Below are 19,881 nucleotides of genomic sequence, written 5' to 3' on the forward strand. Positions count from 1 at the left end.
TGGGATAACTGTTTGGGATGGAGGAAATACTCCCAGGGGATGAGAATAGAAGGTATGAGCTCCTGGAACTCATAGATATTTCAGCTTTCCTCACTGGCCTTCATAAAAGACAATTCCTGGCTTTTCCAGGAGAAGGATTTGTTCAAAGATAGGAAGGTCTTTTGGATATGTATTTTCAAAGCTATATGTATTGATGCAACTATGAATACGGTTAAAGCAACTCAACTCATAAAAACAGAGACTAGGGCTGGAGATGTGGCTCAAGCGGTAGCGCGCTCGCCTGGCATGTGTGCGGCCCGGGTTCGATCCTCAGCACCACATACAGACAAAGATGTTGTGTCTGCCAAATATTAAAAAATAAATAAATAAAGTCAATTTAAAAAAAAAAAAAAACAGAGACTAGAATGGTGATGTAGGCTGCATTGGTTAAAGTTTCATTTAGACAGAAATAACAAGTTTTAGTGATCTGTTTGTATAGCATATTAACTACAGTTAACAATAATGTGTATTTCAAAATTGCTAAAAGAGTAGATTTTAAATGTTTTCACCACAAAAAAAGAAGTAATTGAAGTGACAGATATGTTAATTAGTTGATTTAATCACTCCACACTTACATCAAATTACATCATATCACCAGAAATAAATAAAACGTCATCCCATAAACATGTAATATTATTATTTGTCAATCAAAAATAAAATATGGGGGTGGGGAGGGCATGATACCACATGATAGAAGAAAGACTTAGCACTTGGGAACAATCAATTGCTAATAGAATAATTCATTTTAGAAACTTTAAGAAAGGAAAAAGAGAGTCTGGCTAAAACAATATATGCAAAGTACACAGGTCAGTTGAAAAGCATTACTTAAAAATTTTCATGCACACTTTACACCACAGTGTAGATACATTAACAATACAATTTAAAATATATTTGATGGTTCTCATGTTCTGTTGAAAAATATAGGACTCATTTACTTCATTCATCTATGCTTCTTTTTGAAATATCTGCATTTCTAAGATTAGTTCATCAAGTTAAAATATATATTCACACACACACACACACACACACACACACACACACACACATATATATATATATATTACATTACATGGAAATTTTTCAATGCTGAAGATACAGTGGTATTGCAGAGGGAAGTCCTGCACAACTCACTTCTGGAGAAGTGCTGAGATACTGTACATTTGGGGATCCTTCCATTCAGTCCGCAGACATTAGCGTCTACAGGAACTATACTAAGCACTGGGAACAGAGCACTACATTCAGGTGATGTGGCCACCCTTCTCCTGAAACATCTAGTCTCACAAAACTTGGCCTTCACTAGCTATAGGTCTAGCAAACTGCAGCAAGTCTCTGATGTGCTTAAATACAGTCTTCAACATTCAGCATCTGGATGGTCATTGAGCATCAGTTTGAAGAATAAGGGTACAAGAACTGGAATAAGACTGTGATTTACTTCTATATTGTGGATTTAGTTTTGCATTAAAAGTGTTAAGTGTACATATTGGAAATGAAGTTTTATAGACAGCTAGAGATATTAGAATTCTAAGGATTTGGCAACCTTGATAATTTGCATAAGCAGCATTAAAATTTTGATTGGCATGTGAGCCTTGTCCAGCCAAGTTTAAGCTTACTGTGAGGAAGGAGGACTACCTGTACACGGACAGGTCAGACACCAGACACTGCCTACACTGGCACCATGAGGTCACAGGGGATAGTGAGTCCATCCAGTACAGTTCAGATTTGATCAAACTTGATTTATTGGGTCATAAAGGAGAGCCTGCCAGCTATGGAGGACATTGTTACCTTGGAGTTACCTTGGAGGCTGGGCATGCAGAAGACCCCTAGGAGCTCAGTACCAGGATGTTCATAACTCTCCAGTAAAGGCCCAAGGCCAGGGGGGCTCACCTGGGCGGGGACTGAGGCAGGTTCTGATTCTGGGAGGAGAGTGCGCTTGGGAAGAAGATGCGCATAGTGTGTCATTTGCACAGAAATCAGAAGAGGATTGCTTCTGCACATCCTGGGTGCCTACAAGGGAAGAAGGGCCTGGGCTGACATAGGCAGATGGCTGACACCTCTCCTGACTTATTTACTCAGTCTAGCTTTTCAGGTAAATGACCAGTTGTAAATTTCTGGTCCTTCTCCAAGATGATAATGAAATATATTTGAAGTGACAGAGAGTGATGTGAATCATTTACAGAAAGGCCACTTTGGTATAGGTCTTGTGTATGAAACTTTATATAGGAAATTTTAATATATCATTGTAGTGCTACTACTACCTGGAATCACTTACTGGTTATATTGAAAGAACATGCAATGAATTAAAGTTAAAGGAACATCTGGTATAAATAGTGAAAAACAGAGGCAGTGGTATTTCTGTTTTCTTTATTATATGTATTAATATTGAGATTAATGTCCCCATTGTTATGGTAACTAAGAATGGCACTACTAGCATAAAAACAGACAAGCATATACCCCTAATTATATGATAGTAACCAGGTTTAATTTTGAATATATCAGTATTTTTAATACCTTTTTCATGTCTGGGTAGAAAAATCTTTCTATTCAAATAGCAAGCTAGAAAGCACTTTCAATATGATCTAGATCAGTGGTCTCCAGATTGGACCCCTCGGAGATGTTCAGAACATTTTAAGGGTAGGAAGGATTCTGAAACTCTGTGCGCATATTATTTATAAATAAATCTTAGATGTGTGTTCAATAATATATTACTAATCATGATATATGATCAAAAAAGTTTGGAGATTGCTAATCTAGAAATAGACAAATTTTAAATATGGATCTAATTCTAAAACTACCTCAAAGTAAGTAAAACCTTTAGATAGCTAAGATTTTTCATATTATGAATTAAAGAAACATGGTAAATAACTGCATCCTACTTGGTCAAAGATCCCCTTTGCTTTTTGTCCTGATGCTCCCAGGGGCTGGAGGTGACGCTCTTTGGCAGGCCCAAGTTTCTGTGATAGCTGTAGGCTCTTGGCTTCCTCTGCCTCCTGCAGAGCTCCTATCACCGTTTCTTTTCTTTTCCTTTTTTTCCTCCTATTCCAAGATGTCTGTAAGTTGCCTTGCTCCCAGATAAACTCCATTTCCACTTCTTAGTTTAACTGCTTTTCAATAAAATATGTGTCTAAGATTTAACTTGGGGATGTGAACTCTGCTCAGCCACCATCCTTGGTGGAATATCATATAATTTTCCACTCTCCCTGTTCCTGAGAGAATTGTCTATTCCATTATTTTTTTCCTATAAAATTCTGGAATACCTTATGACCTAATTCTAGGTGGATACCTTTCACCTGTATTATTAGTGCCAGACAGTCACCTGATTCTTGTGTAGGTAGGTCTAGTAAAGTTGGCTTAATCCAGGGTGAAGAGAAATGCTCTCATGAAAATATTTGTAGCTCTTGTAGTTGCAGTATAGATTAAATACTCCTAAGAACTCCAAAGCAGAGAAAAATGTCATAATTGTGAAAATAAATTTATAAAACCAGTAGCTAAAGATTCTGTTGTTCTCTATAGCACCAAGGACATTATGTTGTCAGTAAATGGGATTCAACAGTAGAAATATAATCTCAGTAAGAAGCATTAGTTAAGAAACAAGAGTGTAAGACTCAGCATTTTTTAAAAAGTGCAGCTATCAAAACAGCCAAGAGGTGGAACACTGTTGATGACTGTTGGTCCTACAGAGGAAGAGGATTCAGTGATGGGTGAACAATGAATGCAGAGTGGGACAGCTGAGGGAGGATGGCTGCGTGGCCCAAGGAGCCCGAGTTGCTGCTCCTCAGTTCCCGCCTTCTTGGCCACGTTGTCTTGAAGAACAGCCCTCAGACGGAGAGCCATGGGGACTCCTGGGAATTCACTCAGGGGGTCAAGAGACCCTCTAACCTGTCCAGAACCCATGGCCTGTGCTCTGTTAGGTTTTCCTCATTATCCACTCTCTTAACCTGAATGCATTTCCCCTTTCCCTGGCATCTGTTCATCAAGACATGGTGGAAGTCTCAACTTTTCCTGCACCCCTGTGACTTGAGACTTGTTTACAAACAGGGTGCTTGAATGTTTGCTCACGCTACCACTTCTTCTGTGACAATGGCTGCTGCATTGATATCTCCCTGGCGTGTGATGGCAAGCCGCAATGTCCTGATGGGTCTGATGAAGCTTTCTGTCAAAACTGTGAGTCCACCAGGTTGCCTGGCCAGGCAAGGGGCTGAAGGGATGGAGTAGGGCTGTCTGTGTTCTCAGGATAAATGGAATGCAGTGTTCCTCCTCTGCCTGGTGTGCCATGTAACTATGTGAAGAAGCTTTTCCGTAAGTGGGAATTCACAGAGTCTCTAGTCTGAGTTGCAAATGCCAAGTTTTTGGTATTGCGTATGTTTTTTTAAATTTTCCAAAGATTTTTCCATCCTAAAAATACAGCATAACATATGACTTTAAAAAAAAAACTGGGGGCTGGGGATGTGGCTCAAGCGGTAGCATGCTCGCCTGGCATGCGTGCAGCTCGGGTTCGAGCCTCAGCACCACATACAAACAAAGATGTTGTGTCCGCTGAAAAACTGAAGAATAAATATTAAAAAGTTCTCTCTCTCTCTCTTCCCCTCCTTCCCTCTCTCTCTCTCTTAAAAAAAAAAAAAAACTGAAGTGAATTAACATTTTGTGTTGATCATTTTTAAAGAACATTCGTGATGCACTAGAGTATGTCTGAGTCTTACAGTGTCACATGCATGCAAGAAAAAAGAGCTGTAAAAAGTTTGATTCATTAGATCCCAAGTTTTTCGCTGTGAATAGTTCAAAAAAATTGATACAGATGCATTATAATAGGTGGGAAATAATAATAATAATAATAATAAGTACTATTATACTGGTTAATATTCATTAGCATTATATTGTAATTGTTATAATATGATTATATATATTACATACTGTATTTAAGATTTTTTTTTCCTTTTTTTGGTACTGGGGTTGAACCTAGGAGTGCTTATCCACTAATCCACATCCCCAGCCCTTTTTATTTTTTATTTTGAAGCAGGGTCTCATTAAGCTGTTTAGGGCCCTGCTGAGTTTTTGAGGCTGGCCTTGAACTTGAAATCCTGCCTCAGTCTTCCGAGCTTCTGGGATTATAGACAGACATGCACTACAAAACGTGGCCCTGTATTTAAGTTTTTATAGGTGTCCTACATCTGGAATAATGGAACAAAATGGGTTAAGGAAGTACTGGTTTGAGGAAGAAGAGAGTCACAAAGAATAAAGTTTAAGTTTTGTCTGTGTCCATTTCTTATGTTTTTGATTTTTTTCTTTTTTTATATATGATAGCAGAATGCATTACAATTCTTATTACATATATAGAGCATAATTTTTCATATCTCTGGTTGTATACATATTGATTTTTTAATAATATTTGGAAAGTAAATTACTGGAAGAAGAGAAAGCCAATTACCCATTGAAAGCTAAAAATAAGTTTTTGTGGGGGTTTTTACATGTTAGATGCGTGGATTATTAGTCCCAAATATCCATGATTTTAAATCACCTGAAAAGGTAGTGGTTTTTAAAGTTCAAAAAAGAAGCTGGGCTTGGTGGTGCATACCTATAATCTAAGCAGCTCAGGAGGCTGAGGCAGGAAGATCAAAAGTTCAAAGCCGGTCTCAGAACCTTACTGAGGCCCTGAGCAACTCAACAAGACCCTGTCTGTAAATAAAATATATTTTTTAAAGTTGGCATGGAGGCTGCTAGCATGTGACTTAGTGGTTAAGCAACCCTGGGTTCAATCCCTGGTACTAAAAACAAAAGTTCAGAAATCCAGAAACTAACTAATTTCTTGTATACTTAAGTGGGCCTTGACCACAAGATGGTGAGCCACACGCCAGCTAGTCCTGCCCAGCCAGACACAACGGGCCTGAGTGAACATGCAAGGGAGCACTCATTGATGGAAAAGTCCCAGAAAGTCACTGCCCCCAACCTGCTGGTCACCTCATCAGTCTCAGAGAAGAGAATTCACTCCACCTCCTGGGGACCAGAGAGCCAAATCATTCCTGTGATGCCAGGTAAGGATACCTGGTGAGTTCTCTGTGAAAAGTCTTGTTTTATTTATAGATGAACACAATGTCTTTATTTTATTTTATATTTTTAGTGGTGCTGAGGATCAAACCCAGTGCCTCACATGTGTGAGGCAGGTGCTCTACTACTAAGTCTCAAACCCAACCCCAAAAGTCTTGTTTTTTACAGTTAAAAGTGGTTCAAAATTAAGTTATGTTTAAAGAATATTAAGGAAGTATCTCAAAAGAAAGAAAAGAATTAAAATGAAGAATTTGGCCAAAAAAAAAAAGAGAAACAAACAAAAAAGACTTGACATTTGTACTGATTTGTAATAAGGAACACCTACTAAATATAGTTGTCCCTTCATACCCATAAGGGATTTGTTCCAGGACCCCTGAAGTATCAAACTCCATTGATGCTCAAGTCTCTTATATAAAATGACATTCTATTTGAATATAACCTACAAAAATCCTCTTGTATACTTTAAATTATTTTCTAGATTACTTATAATACCTCTATACTATAAGTGTAAATAGTTGTTACACTAGACTGTTTGCAGACTAATGACAAGAGGAAAGGTCTGCACATGTTCAATACAGATACAATGTTTTATGCATTCTGGATTAAACCCAGGGCCTCCTGCAACTTACTAAACACTTGCTTTACCACCGAGTTGCACCTCCAGCTCCAGATGCAATTTTTATTTTGTTTTATAGTATTTTTTAATTCAAGGATCCAAGGTTGGTTGAATCTGTGGATACAGAACCCTCAGACATATAAGGTTGACTATACATTCATATACATACATACATTTTTTTAACTTTTTTATTTATTTATATGTGGTGCTGAGGATTGAACCCATGGCCTTGTACATGCAAAGCGAGCGCTCTACTGCTGAGCCATAACCCCAGCTCCACACACATACATTTATTTGTGAATAACAATTAGAAGGTTTCAACACTTAGGTTAAATAAATTAATACCCTAAGTATTAAACTTTAGGTTATTTTGAAATAAAGCAGCATAACCCCTTCCTAATTATGTAAATCCTCTACACCCCAAGCAAGGGAACATAAATAAAACATGTCATCTTGCAATGGTCGCACATACTAGAAATTCAATTTAACTAAATTTATGCCTCCAATTTAACAAAATCTATTAGGATTTTGTTTTGTATTTTAATAGGCAAATGAGATTTTAAAATACATTCATATGCTGAGCATCATGGCACACACATGTAATCCCAGCTACTCAGGAGGCTGAGGAAGGAGGATCACAAGTCTGAGGCCAGCCTGGGTTACTTAGCAAGACCCTGTCTCAAAACAAAAGAAAAAATTTAAAAAGTGTTGAGAGTGTAGTTCAGTGGTGGAGCATTTGCTTATCATGTGTGAGGCTCTGGAGTCAATCCCTAGTACTGAAAAAAAAATTTGTTTTAAATAAATGAAGTACGATTAACATGTTTCAGGATTCCATCACTTTAAATTTATTTTGTACAACTTTATATTTACATGATTATGTAACATACAAGACAGAAATACAGATTATGCTTTTATATGCTTTTGTAAATGTCTTTTCAGTACTTAAACTGAATATTCATTTTATTGAAATAATCTCACTATTTTATTAACTTTTATTATAAAAAATTTGTGTTCATTTGTACAAGACTTGAAAGATGCAAAATAACTTAAAATACCACCTTTTATTTAAAAAAATGCCTTTTAAAATATTTTGGTATATTTCCTTCCAAACTTCTTTTGTATATTTGTACATTTTGAGTGCCTCTATACAAGTATGTCTGCAAAACACTGAATTCTATGATGGGCTTTCTTATTTGTTGGCTTGTTTTGTTGGTGCTTTATAATTATATATTATACATCATAGTGGGGTTCATTTTGACATATTTATACATGCACATAATGTAATTTGGTCCATGTCATTCCCCACACCTCCCCTTTCTATCCACTATGAGGGGCTTTCTGACAGTTTGGGTTAACACACTTTGGACATAGGCTCCTGGTCCATGTGCTGTTGGTACTAACTGTACTGGACAGAGCAGACACTACTTAAGAGCCTCAGTATGTATCTGCAGGGTTTCTCTGAACAAATCTGTGTGGAGAAGAGAGCCACCACCTAAGAAATAGTCTCAAGGAAGTCCAGGTTTCTTGGCAGAAGTGGGGATGGGAAGGAGAGTTTGGAGAGAACCATATTCTCAGAGGCAAGGAGAGATGAACTCCTGCTTAATTACTTGGGAGAGAAGACTGTGAGCATGAATGAATGAGCCAAAGGTAGAGTGGAGACCAAAGCCCAGAGTTTCTTAATTAGGTCTGGGCTTGGCTCTGCCTTTAGAACCCTGAGTAAGTTCCTTCCAGTCTCTGGCCCCCTGTTTCCTCATCTGTTGATGAGGGATCTCAGCCGGACACCCTCGAATGTCCTGCTAGGCACTGAATCTTTCAGGATGAATTAAAAGCCTGATGCTCACACTTTGCTCCCTCAGCCTATGCTAGATATTAATCACAGAACTGTCCCCAAGGAGTGGACTCATCTTCAAAATTCTTTTGAAAATCATGCCCTATATTGCTGCCAGCAGTTCATGGGACTTGGCGCACAATTGGAAATGTTTTGTAATCTCTGTGTCCATTTTTATTTTTTATTTTTTTAGTTGTAGATGGACAAATACCTTTATTTTGTTTATTTATTTTTATGTGGTACTGAGGATCAAACACAGGGCCCCACATGTGCTAGGCAAATGCTCTACTGCCGAGCCACAATCTCAGCCCCTCTCTGTGTCCTTTTTGATAATGGATTTGGTCTTAGCTATAAAGATGGAAAAAGTGTTGTGTTATATATATGCAGAGATTACATGTCCAGTCACTCTTTATAACATTTTGGAACTTTTTTCTAATTATTAATGCAACACAGATTTGCTCCAGAAAAATTGGAAAATATAGAAAAATATAAAGAAGAAAATTAAAGTCATCTAGCAAAACTTACTATTAATTTTTGTTGTATTTTCTTCAGGTTACTTTTATTTATATACATAAACACATGTATTTATGTATAGATTCACACACTTATTCATTTTTAACAAAGTTGGGATAATATTATTTTTATAGAACTTGTATTTTTCTCACTTATGAGCATTGTCACATTATTAAATAGTCATCTAAAACAAGATTTTTTGAAAGGCTATAGGTGAATGAAGTGAGAAGAAACAGATTTTTGAAACTGTAAGAAGGAGCTTTCCCAGATTGGTTTCTGACTAGATAGCAGTTTTCTCCACCCTCCCCCTCTGCTGTCCCTAAGACATCAAAACTGGTGTCCCTAACCTCCAATTGCATGTGAGTTAAAGACCCAGCCTATTAGAAACAAGTTGTGACATATGCCTGGTTTTAAAAGGATCATCAGCTAATATAATAAATATGGACAAGTTATCTGCTGTCTCCTTCCCCTGGGGCATGTGGTAAGGCAAAGTAAGACATGGCTCATAGAAAGCATGTTAATAAGACACTAAGATTCATACTAATAATGTAGTGAAGGAAGTGAGGAAATGGAATTTTCATTTATCAGTCATTGAAAATGGTGAAAATTATAATAATTAAGTTTCTAAAGGTGAAGGGAAACAAGTCTCATACTTCCAGTGGGAATTACAGTCTTCTGTGGGGGACCCACTTACTCCACTCTTGGAGACTTATCCCAAGCATGTTACCAGGGAAGAGCTGAAAGCACATACAAATGTTTGGTTACACTAGTGAATGCACACTCAGGACATTCTGATCTCTGGCAGGGAGGAACACAGAGCTCCACTATGGCCCCTCTTTGCTTAGTACCTAATGGCACAATGGGGGGATTGTTGTTAGATGTGGTTGCAGCTGTGAAGCCTGTTCTCTGTGTGGTCCAAGTCATTCATTAACTAGGCTGTCCTCTTGTGTCTGATCAAGCAAGAGGAAAGAAATATGGTTTCCAATCCTGCAAAATGATGAAAGAATAGTGTCGTATCTGCATTCACATGGGATCTGGTTTTGGGCAACTTGAGAACGCATGTCTAGCCCTGCAGGTCAGCCGATTCCTTAAAGAGCTGGATTGAAGCTTGGACTAGGAGAATGCACACTTCTGTATGGAGGTGTGGAGTTCTTCGTGCATTTTCATGTGTTTCATTGCTAAATATGCCAAAGCTTTATTGTTTAGCATATCTCTGGAGGTAACTAAAATGAGTGACTTCAATCTTTGTGTTATTATGGAAGGTATTTTATTTTTTGGTCAAGGTAAGAGGATAGAACATATTGCATTTGATAGTGTGTTGACTTCAATTTTAACCTTAAAAAATCTAGACACAGGACGCATGGGCCACTGTCCATACTGCCACCACAGATGCTGTAAGTGTTGGGATGGGCTTGGCCCCAGGCACAGGTGGCTGGGGGTTGAATCCAGGGCCTCATGCATGCTAAGCAGGCACTCTACCACTGAGTTACACCCTGGCCCTCAGTATTTTTTTAAAGGGTTTTTCCACATGCTCTAGATTTTTCATGTTTCATCCTTTTATGGAGTTTGACAATCTCTTTTTATATGGAGGAACCATTTGGAAACTAAAAGATCACGGTTCTAGAAAGGTAGTCTGAATTTGGTGAAGTATGTGATAGCACAGCTGTAAAGCTTGCTCATTACCAACATAGTGCCAGACATCAACCACATTCTCAAATGGTTGGAAGAACCGATGTAAGAAAATTTACTTATTATGAGCAAGGATATTCAAGTGGTTATTTCCATGAAATTATGTGAGGGAGTACGTCCTCTTTCACTGACTTACTTTTTTTAAAAAAATGTTCACTTAATCGGCTATATAATCTGCATATGCCTTCAAACACACCCTATTATTCTGAGGCACTTAGTGGTTTTGAAAAGGGCACCCTCTACCTTCTACAGGATTTCAATCTGAAAATTTGGGGTACTGTAATGGGGTTACATATTTTTAATTTTTTTTTATTTTTTAAATTTGTTTTAATTAGTTACACATGACAGTACAATGATCTTGACATATCATATATCTGAATCAGTTGGGATATAATTTCTTATTTTTCTGAGTGTACAGGTTGCAGAATCACATTGGTCATGTAGTCACGTATATACCCACAGCAATAATAATGTTTATTTTATTCTGCTGTCCTTCCATTCCCCACTTCCCCTCCCCTCCCATCACTTCTCTCTACCCAATCTAATGTGACCCACTTCTTCTTTTTTTTTTCCCCCTCACATCGTCATACCTGTATTCTGTATAACGAAGGGGGTCTCCTTCCCTCTCCCATGCAATTCCCATTCTCCCTCCCTTTTCTTCCCACCTCTCTTCCCTATCTAGAGGTAATTTTCTTCTCATGCTCTTCCTTCCTACCCTATTTTGAGTCACCTCCCTTATATCAGAGAAGACATTCGGTATTTGTTTTGGGGGGATTGGCTAACTTCACTTAGCATAATCTGCTCTAATGCCATCCATTTCCCTGTAAATGCCTTGAACTTGCTATTTTTTAGTGCTGAGTAATATTCCATTGTGTATAAATGCCACATTTTTTTTATCCATTTTTCCACTGAAGGGCATCTAGGTTGGCTCCACAGTCTTGCTATTGTGAATTGTGCTGCTATAACCATTGATGTGGCTGTGTCCCTGTAGTATGCCGTTTTTAGGTCTTTTGAGTATAGTCCGAGAAGAGGAATAGCTGGGTCAAATGGTGGTTCCATTCCTGGTTTTCCAAAGAATCTCCACACTGCTTTCCAAATTGGCTGCACCAATTTGCAGTCCCACCAGCAATGTATGAGTGTACCTTTTTCCCCGCATCCTCCCCAGCACTTGTTGTTGTTTGACTTCATAATGGGTGCCATTCTTACTGGAGTGAGATGGTATCTTAGAGTAGTTTTAATTTGCATTTCTCTGATTGCTAGCAATGGTGAGCATTTTTTCGTGTATTTGTTGATTGATTGTATATCCTCTTCTGAGAAGTGTCTGTTCAGGTCCTTGGCCCATTTGTTGATTGTGTTATTTGGTTTTTTTTGTTGTTTAACTTTTTGAGTTCTTTGTATATCCTAGAGATTAGAGCTCTATCTGATGTGTGAGGAGTAAAAATTTGTTCCCAGGATGTAGGTTCCCTATTCACTTCACATATTATTTCTCTTGCTGAGAAAAAACTTTTTAGTTTGAATTCATCCCATTTGTTGATTCTTGGTTTTAATTCTTGTGCTATCAGCATCTTATTAAGGAACTTGGAGCCTAAGTGATTGAGATTAGGGCCTACTTTTTCATCTATTAGACGCAGAGTCTCTGGTTTGATTCCTAGATCCTTGATCCATTTTGAGTTAACTTTTGTGCATGGTGAGAGAAAGGGATTCAATTTCATTTTGTTGCATATGGATTTCCAGTTTTCCCAGCACCATTTGTTGAAGATGCTATCCTTCCTCCATTGCATGCTTTTAGCACCTTTGTCTAATATAAGATAATTGTAATTTTGTGGGTTAGTCTCTGTGTCCTCTATTCTGTACCATTGGTCTACCAGCCTGTTTTGGTGCCAGTACCATGCTGTTTTTGTTACTATTGCTCTTTAGTATAGTTTAAGATCTCGTATAGCTATACCACCTGTTTCACTCTTCCTGCTTAGAATTGCTTTAGCTATTCTGGGTCTCTTATTTTCCCAGATGAATTTCATAATTGCTTTTTCTATTTCTGTGAGGAATGCCATTAGGATTTTGATCAGAATCGCGTTGAATCTGTAGACTGCTTTTGGTAATATGGCCATTTTTTTTTTTACTTTTTTTTCTTATTGGTTATTCAAAACATTACAAATAATAATATTAATTCCACCTATTCATGAGCAAGGTATATCTTTTCATCTTCTAAGGTCTTCTTCTATTTCTCTCTTTAGGGTTCTATAGTTTTCATCTCTTTTGTTAAGTTGATTCCCAAGTATTTTTTTTTTTTGTTGAGGATATTGTGAATGGGGTAGTTTTCCTCATTTCCATTTCAGAGGATTTGTCACTGATATACAGGAATGCCTTTGATTTATAGGTGTTGATTTTATATCCTGCTACTTTGCTGAATTCATTTACTAGTTCTAGAAGTTTCTTGGTAGAACTTTTTGGATCTGCTAGGTATAGGATCATATCATCAGCAAATAGTGCTAGTTTAAGTTCTTCTTTTCCTAAATTTATGCCTTTAATTTCTTTCGTCTGTCTAATTGCTCTGGCTAGTGTTTCAAGAACTATGTTGAATAGAAGTGGTGAGAGAGGGCATCCCTGTCTTGTTCCATATTTTTTATTTTTTTAAAACCTATAGATGTTTTATACAGTCAATTTGTAACCTCTGACCCACATGTGGATAAGTCCCAAAGAACCACTTACTCTTTACACAAAATGACATGGTTCTTTTACCTAGAAATTAGTTGAAGAACTGCCTGCATTCTAATAGGATTAAAACATTACCTTGTAGGCACATATAAATATATTCATAAAAGTGATATTTTTATTATCCTGCCTTTACCAATGGAGAAAAGATGATAATAAACTTGGAATTATTTTTATCTAATTTTAGATGAATTGTAGAGGTCCTTTCAAAGCTTACTGGTAATTCAGTGTGAAAATAAGCAAAGAGAATGTCAATGAGGAGTATTCTGGTTATGATGAGGCCTACATAACATTTCTAGTAACAGCAGACACACAGACCCCGAGTTCCTGGCTGGCAGTGACTGAAGGGTTCCTGAAGAGAGCTCCCTCTGACTTTGCAGACAGGCACTGAACAGCAAGAGAGGAGAATGCTGCTGTCTTTGCTGGTTGGGCTGGTTTAGCAGGTGATCAGAGGAAGCTGCAGAACCTTCTGGAAGGAAGGCCCTTATGGTAGCCACTTTCTCAGCTGGTGTTTCCAGCTTCCTCCAGAGCATGCCTTCATGTTCTATGGAGACTGAAAACGAAGTTAAAGCAACTTCCATCCAGCTGCCAATTCCTTAGTGAACGTGCAGCTGTGCATGTTAGGTCATCCAGAAAAGAGAAAAAAAAATTTCCGAAGACAGTAACTCTTCTAGAAGGATCATCACAAACAGAATCATTTTCAAAGTAAGAGAAGTAGTTGTTTGGGCCTGATTCCCCTCACTGCTTAGAGCCTGAGCTCAGATGTGTGGGAGTGAGGCATTCCTTGTGGTATTCTAGATGGGAAGCCTGGGAACAGTGAATCACAGGTCTGGAAAATTACAGTGAATTTCTTCATGACATGTGTAGAACAGAAATGTACATTTCAAATACTAAGAAGGCAGGGCAAAGCCCCTGGGTAGTTCTAGCATACATGGCACGTATGCCTCCTGAAGTCCCCTGAGCCTCTCCTCTCCCCAGGGAAGGAGTGCATTTAAGAAAATACTTTCTTATTTTGACAACTGAAAATTCAAGGTGAACTTGTACAGTTGTTTTTAACATCCCCTATTCCAGGGTTAGGTCCCCTTTCCAAGTACAGATAAACCATTTCTCTACTGCATCCTTAATAGAACACCATCCCAGGCCTTCCTAAGGTAATGTTTGTGCCTGGATGTGAATAAATAAACATGCTATCATATGTAATTTCTTGGAGTGGAAAGCTTGTATTTGGTCCCTGTGACTTTGAGAACAGTGTGCATAGGGTCACAGGAAAGATGCTTTAGAGCAGTTCTAGGTTCAAATGTCAGCATCACCAGTTATTGCCTATCAGGTAATTAATTCTCTGAACTGTATTTCCTCACTGGTGAGGAAAAAATAATATCTTCTCATACTGGAGCTATAATATTTGCATGAGATATGTGGATGATTTTTATCTCTCAGTAAATGCTCGCACCATATGAATTTTTGCGAGAACATTCAAGTTTAGTAGTATTCATTAGGAAACCAGGTCGAGAGACCTGCAAGTCTATAAGATGGTTAATTCAAATAAAAAATAAAAATAGTAGAATGGTGGTCCCTGTACTGAGTTTCTCTTCAGAATTCAGATGAACAAGCTCACTCCTTTATTGGGAGGAGGCAGGGGAAAGAAAATATAAGTGCAGTTATCCTGTTTTCCTGTTGGGTCAACAAGAATTGTCGGGCTGGGGGTATAGCTCAGTTGGTAGAGTGCTTGCCTCACATGCACAGAGCCCTGGGTGATTGAACCCGGGTGATTGAACACACACACATGCACACACACATACACACACACACAAAAAAAAAGCTGTGACAATCTTTTGGAGATAAAAAAGTAGGGTTAAGGGCTTAGTAAATTGGGGCATTTTATGTGTAGTCCTGGATCATTATTTTTTTAAAAATGAAGACATGAATTCCTAACCATGTGATCTTTAGACTTCCTAATTTATTATTGGAAAGAGAGAGAAAGAATACATTGAGGGCTGGGGTTGTGGTTCAGCGGTAGAGCTCTTCCCTAGCATGTGCACGGCCCTGGGTTCGATCCTTAGCACCACATAAAAATAAAGATACTGTGTTCAACTACAATTAAAATATAAATATTTTTTTAAAAAAAGAATACATAGAGAGGTCTCTGCAACAAATTTGGCAGTAAGGCATGGGGAGGAAGAAAGGATTGGAAAAATGCTACTCAGTAGATTTTAATTTGATTTCCAACCTGTTGTCAGGGCTGCTAGTTTTATGTGCACAGTTACTGAGCAGACCAAGTTTTTTGTCTGTCAGTGATTTTTATCTCCACAACATAAATATTATGTTTCTTTTGGAGATTCATAAGCAAATGACATTTGGAAAGATTAGGCACAACCAACTCTAAAACACAGCGAAGTTTTCTATATTTTTGCCAAGCAAAAGTTCAAGAAACTTCACTACAGGTGAGAGTAAGAATAAAATAACCGAAACAAGGCTTATATTGAACCTGCAAGACATTATTGAAGGTACTCAGATTTCACTATATACACCAACACCATGAGATTTGCATCTTCAAATTAGTAATGAAATATGTACTCAGTAACACATCCTGAAAAAAGTTTCAAAATATTTACTGATCAAAAAAAATGTGCTCTGGTCTGTTCACTAACAGAAAAAAGTAATAAAATAAGCTACAAGGTCATCATTATTTCTTTAAATTAAATAGTGCTCTTCTATCCCAACTGCTACTTACAATATTTATAGAATAGCTTCTTAGCCTAGAAACATATAGTAAGAGCTCACAGAACTCCCTTGCTTGGGATCAAGCATAAATAAGAAATTTTGTGTATCTGCAGAAATTCTTGATGACCAATGCCCTGGCTGAGTTCTGCAAATCTGGGTTTGATTTAAATATATTTTAATTAAAATAGTAATAGTGTTCATGCATTGACTATCACTCTGCACTCCTTTGATCTTTATAACAAACCTATGCTGTGTAGAACACATTGTCCCCATTTTATAGATGAGGCACAGAGAAGTTAAAAACTTTAGACAAGGGCTGGGGTTGTGGCTTAGTGGTATAGCACTTGCCTAGCATGGGTATGGCCCTGGGTTTAATTCTCAGCAACATATATAAACAAAATAAAGGTCCACTGACAATTAAAATACACACACACACACACACACACACACACATATATACTTTAGGCAAGGTCACACAGTAAAATGGTGAAGCTGGGATGTTCCTGAGCACAATGGTGGTTGTGCAACAAGCCTCATTGTGTGTTCAAAGACCATCTGTCTTAGTTGCAGAGATAGGAAACAGCTACAGCTCCCCTAAGACCCTGACCATGAGGGCCTTAGAAGTTCAGAAAGGAGAGGTATACAAGCACTAGCGTGGACAGTCTGTAGGTCAGATCCATTATGGCTTTCACAGATCACAGGCACCTTTGCCTCATGGGCCCCTCCTCCATAAAAACACAACTAAAAAACTTAAATGTATATTTTATGACTATATTGGTAAGAAGACAAGTGTGATCCACACTAAATTTGTTATTATATATTTTTGTTATCATCCTCTTCCTCCTCCTCATCTTCATTTTGATTAGTTTTTTGTGATTTTAAAATAACTTGAACTAAACTGTGAGTTCCATGACACCGGACTGTGTGTCCACTGTGCCTGGTGGATGAGTCAGCCCTGGGGAGTGGGGCATGGAAACTCAGTGGTACTCTGAAGAATTGGTAGAGAGGGTTCGAATAAGAAAAAAAAGGAAGGATTTTAATTAACTTCATGGGAAAAAGGAATTGGGAATGAAAATTATCTAACCAGGACTCCCCCACTGCTGAAAGTGAAGGGTGCTTGTTGGGAACAGAGGATGATAAGGAAAGCCTTGAAAATCTAGGATCTTAGAACTGTTCAGAAAGGGGAGTGGCAGAATTGGACCCAACGCCAGTTGAAAAAGGGTCAGTTCTCATCCTTGATAAAACATTCACCCAGTCATGGCTAAATGAAGAAAATAAGGACAATAAGTATTTTACATGGCTAATTTAAAGACCTGTCATTTTTTTTACATAATTAGGTCCTTCATGATTAGGGGGTTTAGATACCTCCTTAATTTATAATGAAGCGTAGGTGGTAGTTTTAGTAGATGGTTATTTCTTTTAATGTCTTTTCTTGACAAAACAAAAAAAAATCAACAACCGCCAAAATTATTTTGAATTTTTATGGGTCCACAAAATGGAGAAATGTTGAAGTCACTGTATTGGGAAATCTCTTGCCTTGTGGAGAAGAGCCCAGGCTCTGTATGGAACATCATTTAGGCTAGTCACTGTCTTACTGGTACACAGGTCCCATGGTGGAGGTGACAATCTCTTTTCCTCCCATACCTGCTACCTGGCCGACTCCTTTCCTCCATTCCACAGTGGATACTACCTTCTTTTCCCAGGGTCCTCTTGGCTGCTCTTGCTTTCCTCCATTACTGTTCTGGGGAGGGAGTGGGGCTTCCGCCACTGGATGAACAGAAACAGAAATCTGTTCAGAAGGTCTACCTCTCCAGCTTACCAGAAACTGCTTTTGCTTTACTCATCCTCATCCTGTCTGAGCTTAGGGTTTACGGAAGAAACCCTCAAATCATTGGCTTTATATAGAACGGCATGCCTGGGTCCTGTTAGAGTAGCAAGTGGAGGCACAGTAGAAATGGTGGCCTACAGTGGCCTTGCAGGAGCAGCAAAGTGCCAACCTCACAGTGTCACTCTGCTGGGTGAGTGTGGCTGAGCCACACTTGCAGACACACTCCAGGAGGAGTGTCTGAAAGCAGAAATGTTGGAGGAGGGGCCTGGAATGCTCCAGCCAAAGGTATTGAAGACCAAGGACAGAGAAGGGCCACAGTCAGGGGAGTCAGAGGTGAGAAGGAAATGTCTGCAGGGTGTGATGACTGACAGGGTGAAGGGAGTGTTAAGGGTCCCTTAAAGAAATAAGTGATTGTCGTCCCTTCTGTTCAACAGCATCAACGTGGGATGCAATGATCATTTTTAACTCACTGCTTTTAGGCTCTAGTAGATATCTTCACTGACCTACAATTTTGCATTATCCAATTGATTTCATGATAATTGCTAAATTCTTAAAGATTGCTCAGGACAAGTTACTAAAGAATTTTATATACTAACTCTAAATTGCTTCAATAATAATTCAAGGAGTTATGACCATTTCTGTTGATTCCATGTAAGCATAAAAGCTTTAAAATTATTATTTCTCAATAAAATTCCGCAAGTAGGAAGAACATTTCTAATTTATTGCCATTAAGCATAGCACTTGTTGGGCATAGTGGTGTGTGCCTGTAATGCCTGTGATTTGGGAGGCCAGCGCAGGAAGATTGCAAGTTCAAGGCCAGCCATAGCAGCTTGGCAAGGTTCTCAGCAACTAATGAAGCTCTGTTTCAAAATAAAAAAATAAAAAGGGGTAGGGACAGGGATGGAGATCAGTGGAATAGCTCCCCTGGGTTCAACCCCAGCAGTGAATAAAATAAAACAAAACAAAAGCATAATAAAAAAAAATCTCACTTGAAATCACACACAGCATGAGAATGTCTCATCAACTTGTTAAGTATTAAACTCTCAATATAATAAAACACAAATGCTACCAATTATTAGATGGGGAATGAGAAAATAACACAGCCTGGTTCTATCAGAACCTGTGGTAAAAATCCTGAAATTTGTCCTTCCTTGATATTTTCCCTCCATAAATGAATAGTAAAGTTAAATAATACATCATCATCAAACCAGAAGTTCTGGTGTTCACCAAGAAGCAGCTAGATACCAGTGAGCTTGACTGTCGGCCCTATGCCCCATTCACTACTTGGGCGAACCTTGACAGGAAACTAAGCCTGAGCCTAAGAGAAAAAAAAAATGAGTTATTATTACCTGCCCAGCAGGGTCACAGTGAAATAGTGCCATAACATGGCCAAATACCTACGTGTGCTTCCCTCCAATCCCCAGTACTAGGTATAGAACCCAGGAGTAGAGTGTTCTGCCTCTAAAATAAGGATCAGCCCTTTTTTATTTTTACATTTTGAGACAGGATCTGGCTAATTTGCTGAAACTGGCCTCAAACTTTCAAACCTGTCTCAGCTTCCCAAGTAGCAGGGATTAGAGATGTGCCTGATAGTGCCCAGTGGCTCATTCTTAATTTTTACAAGAAAACCTTTTTTTGACTGTTTCCACTTCCCAGGTATGATGTCCAGAGACTGTCCTGGACTTTTCCAGGTGAGATCTTTTCATCCATCAGAGGTGATGATGGAGGTTCTGGTCCAGTGTGTTTCTACCTCTTAGACTGACCGTGTCTTTTAACTAGTCACACACTCTCTACTTCATTAAACTGGTCACATTAGATATCCAGTGTTTTAGTATCAAACATAGGCCTATGATATTAGTGAAATAAATCCTGCAATTCCTTTATCTAATTCCATCT

At 38.3% G+C, this 19,881-nt stretch overlaps 1 protein-coding gene across 4 annotated transcripts in view; it reads left to right on the forward strand.

Moving 5' to 3' along the window:
* Positions 1–19,881, forward strand: part of Lrp11 (LDL receptor related protein 11) — an 82,833-nt gene that overhangs the window by 15,123 nt on the left and 47,829 nt on the right. For 3 of the 4 annotated variants that reach the window (XM_076858139.1, XM_076858138.1, XM_076858140.1), the window contains exons 4-5: positions 4,075–4,200; positions 5,853–6,065. In XM_076858139.1, the coding sequence (XP_076714254.1) occupies positions 4,075–4,200; positions 5,853–6,065 (339 nt within the window). The remainder of the gene's footprint in view (positions 1–4,074; positions 4,201–5,852; positions 6,066–19,881) is intronic. The other variant, XM_076858141.1, reaches the window with a different exon arrangement.

This window comes from Callospermophilus lateralis, chromosome 6 (genome assembly GCF_048772815.1).
Source record: "Callospermophilus lateralis isolate mCalLat2 chromosome 6, mCalLat2.hap1, whole genome shotgun sequence".
Taxonomy (NCBI): Eukaryota; Metazoa; Chordata; class Mammalia; order Rodentia; family Sciuridae; genus Callospermophilus; species Callospermophilus lateralis.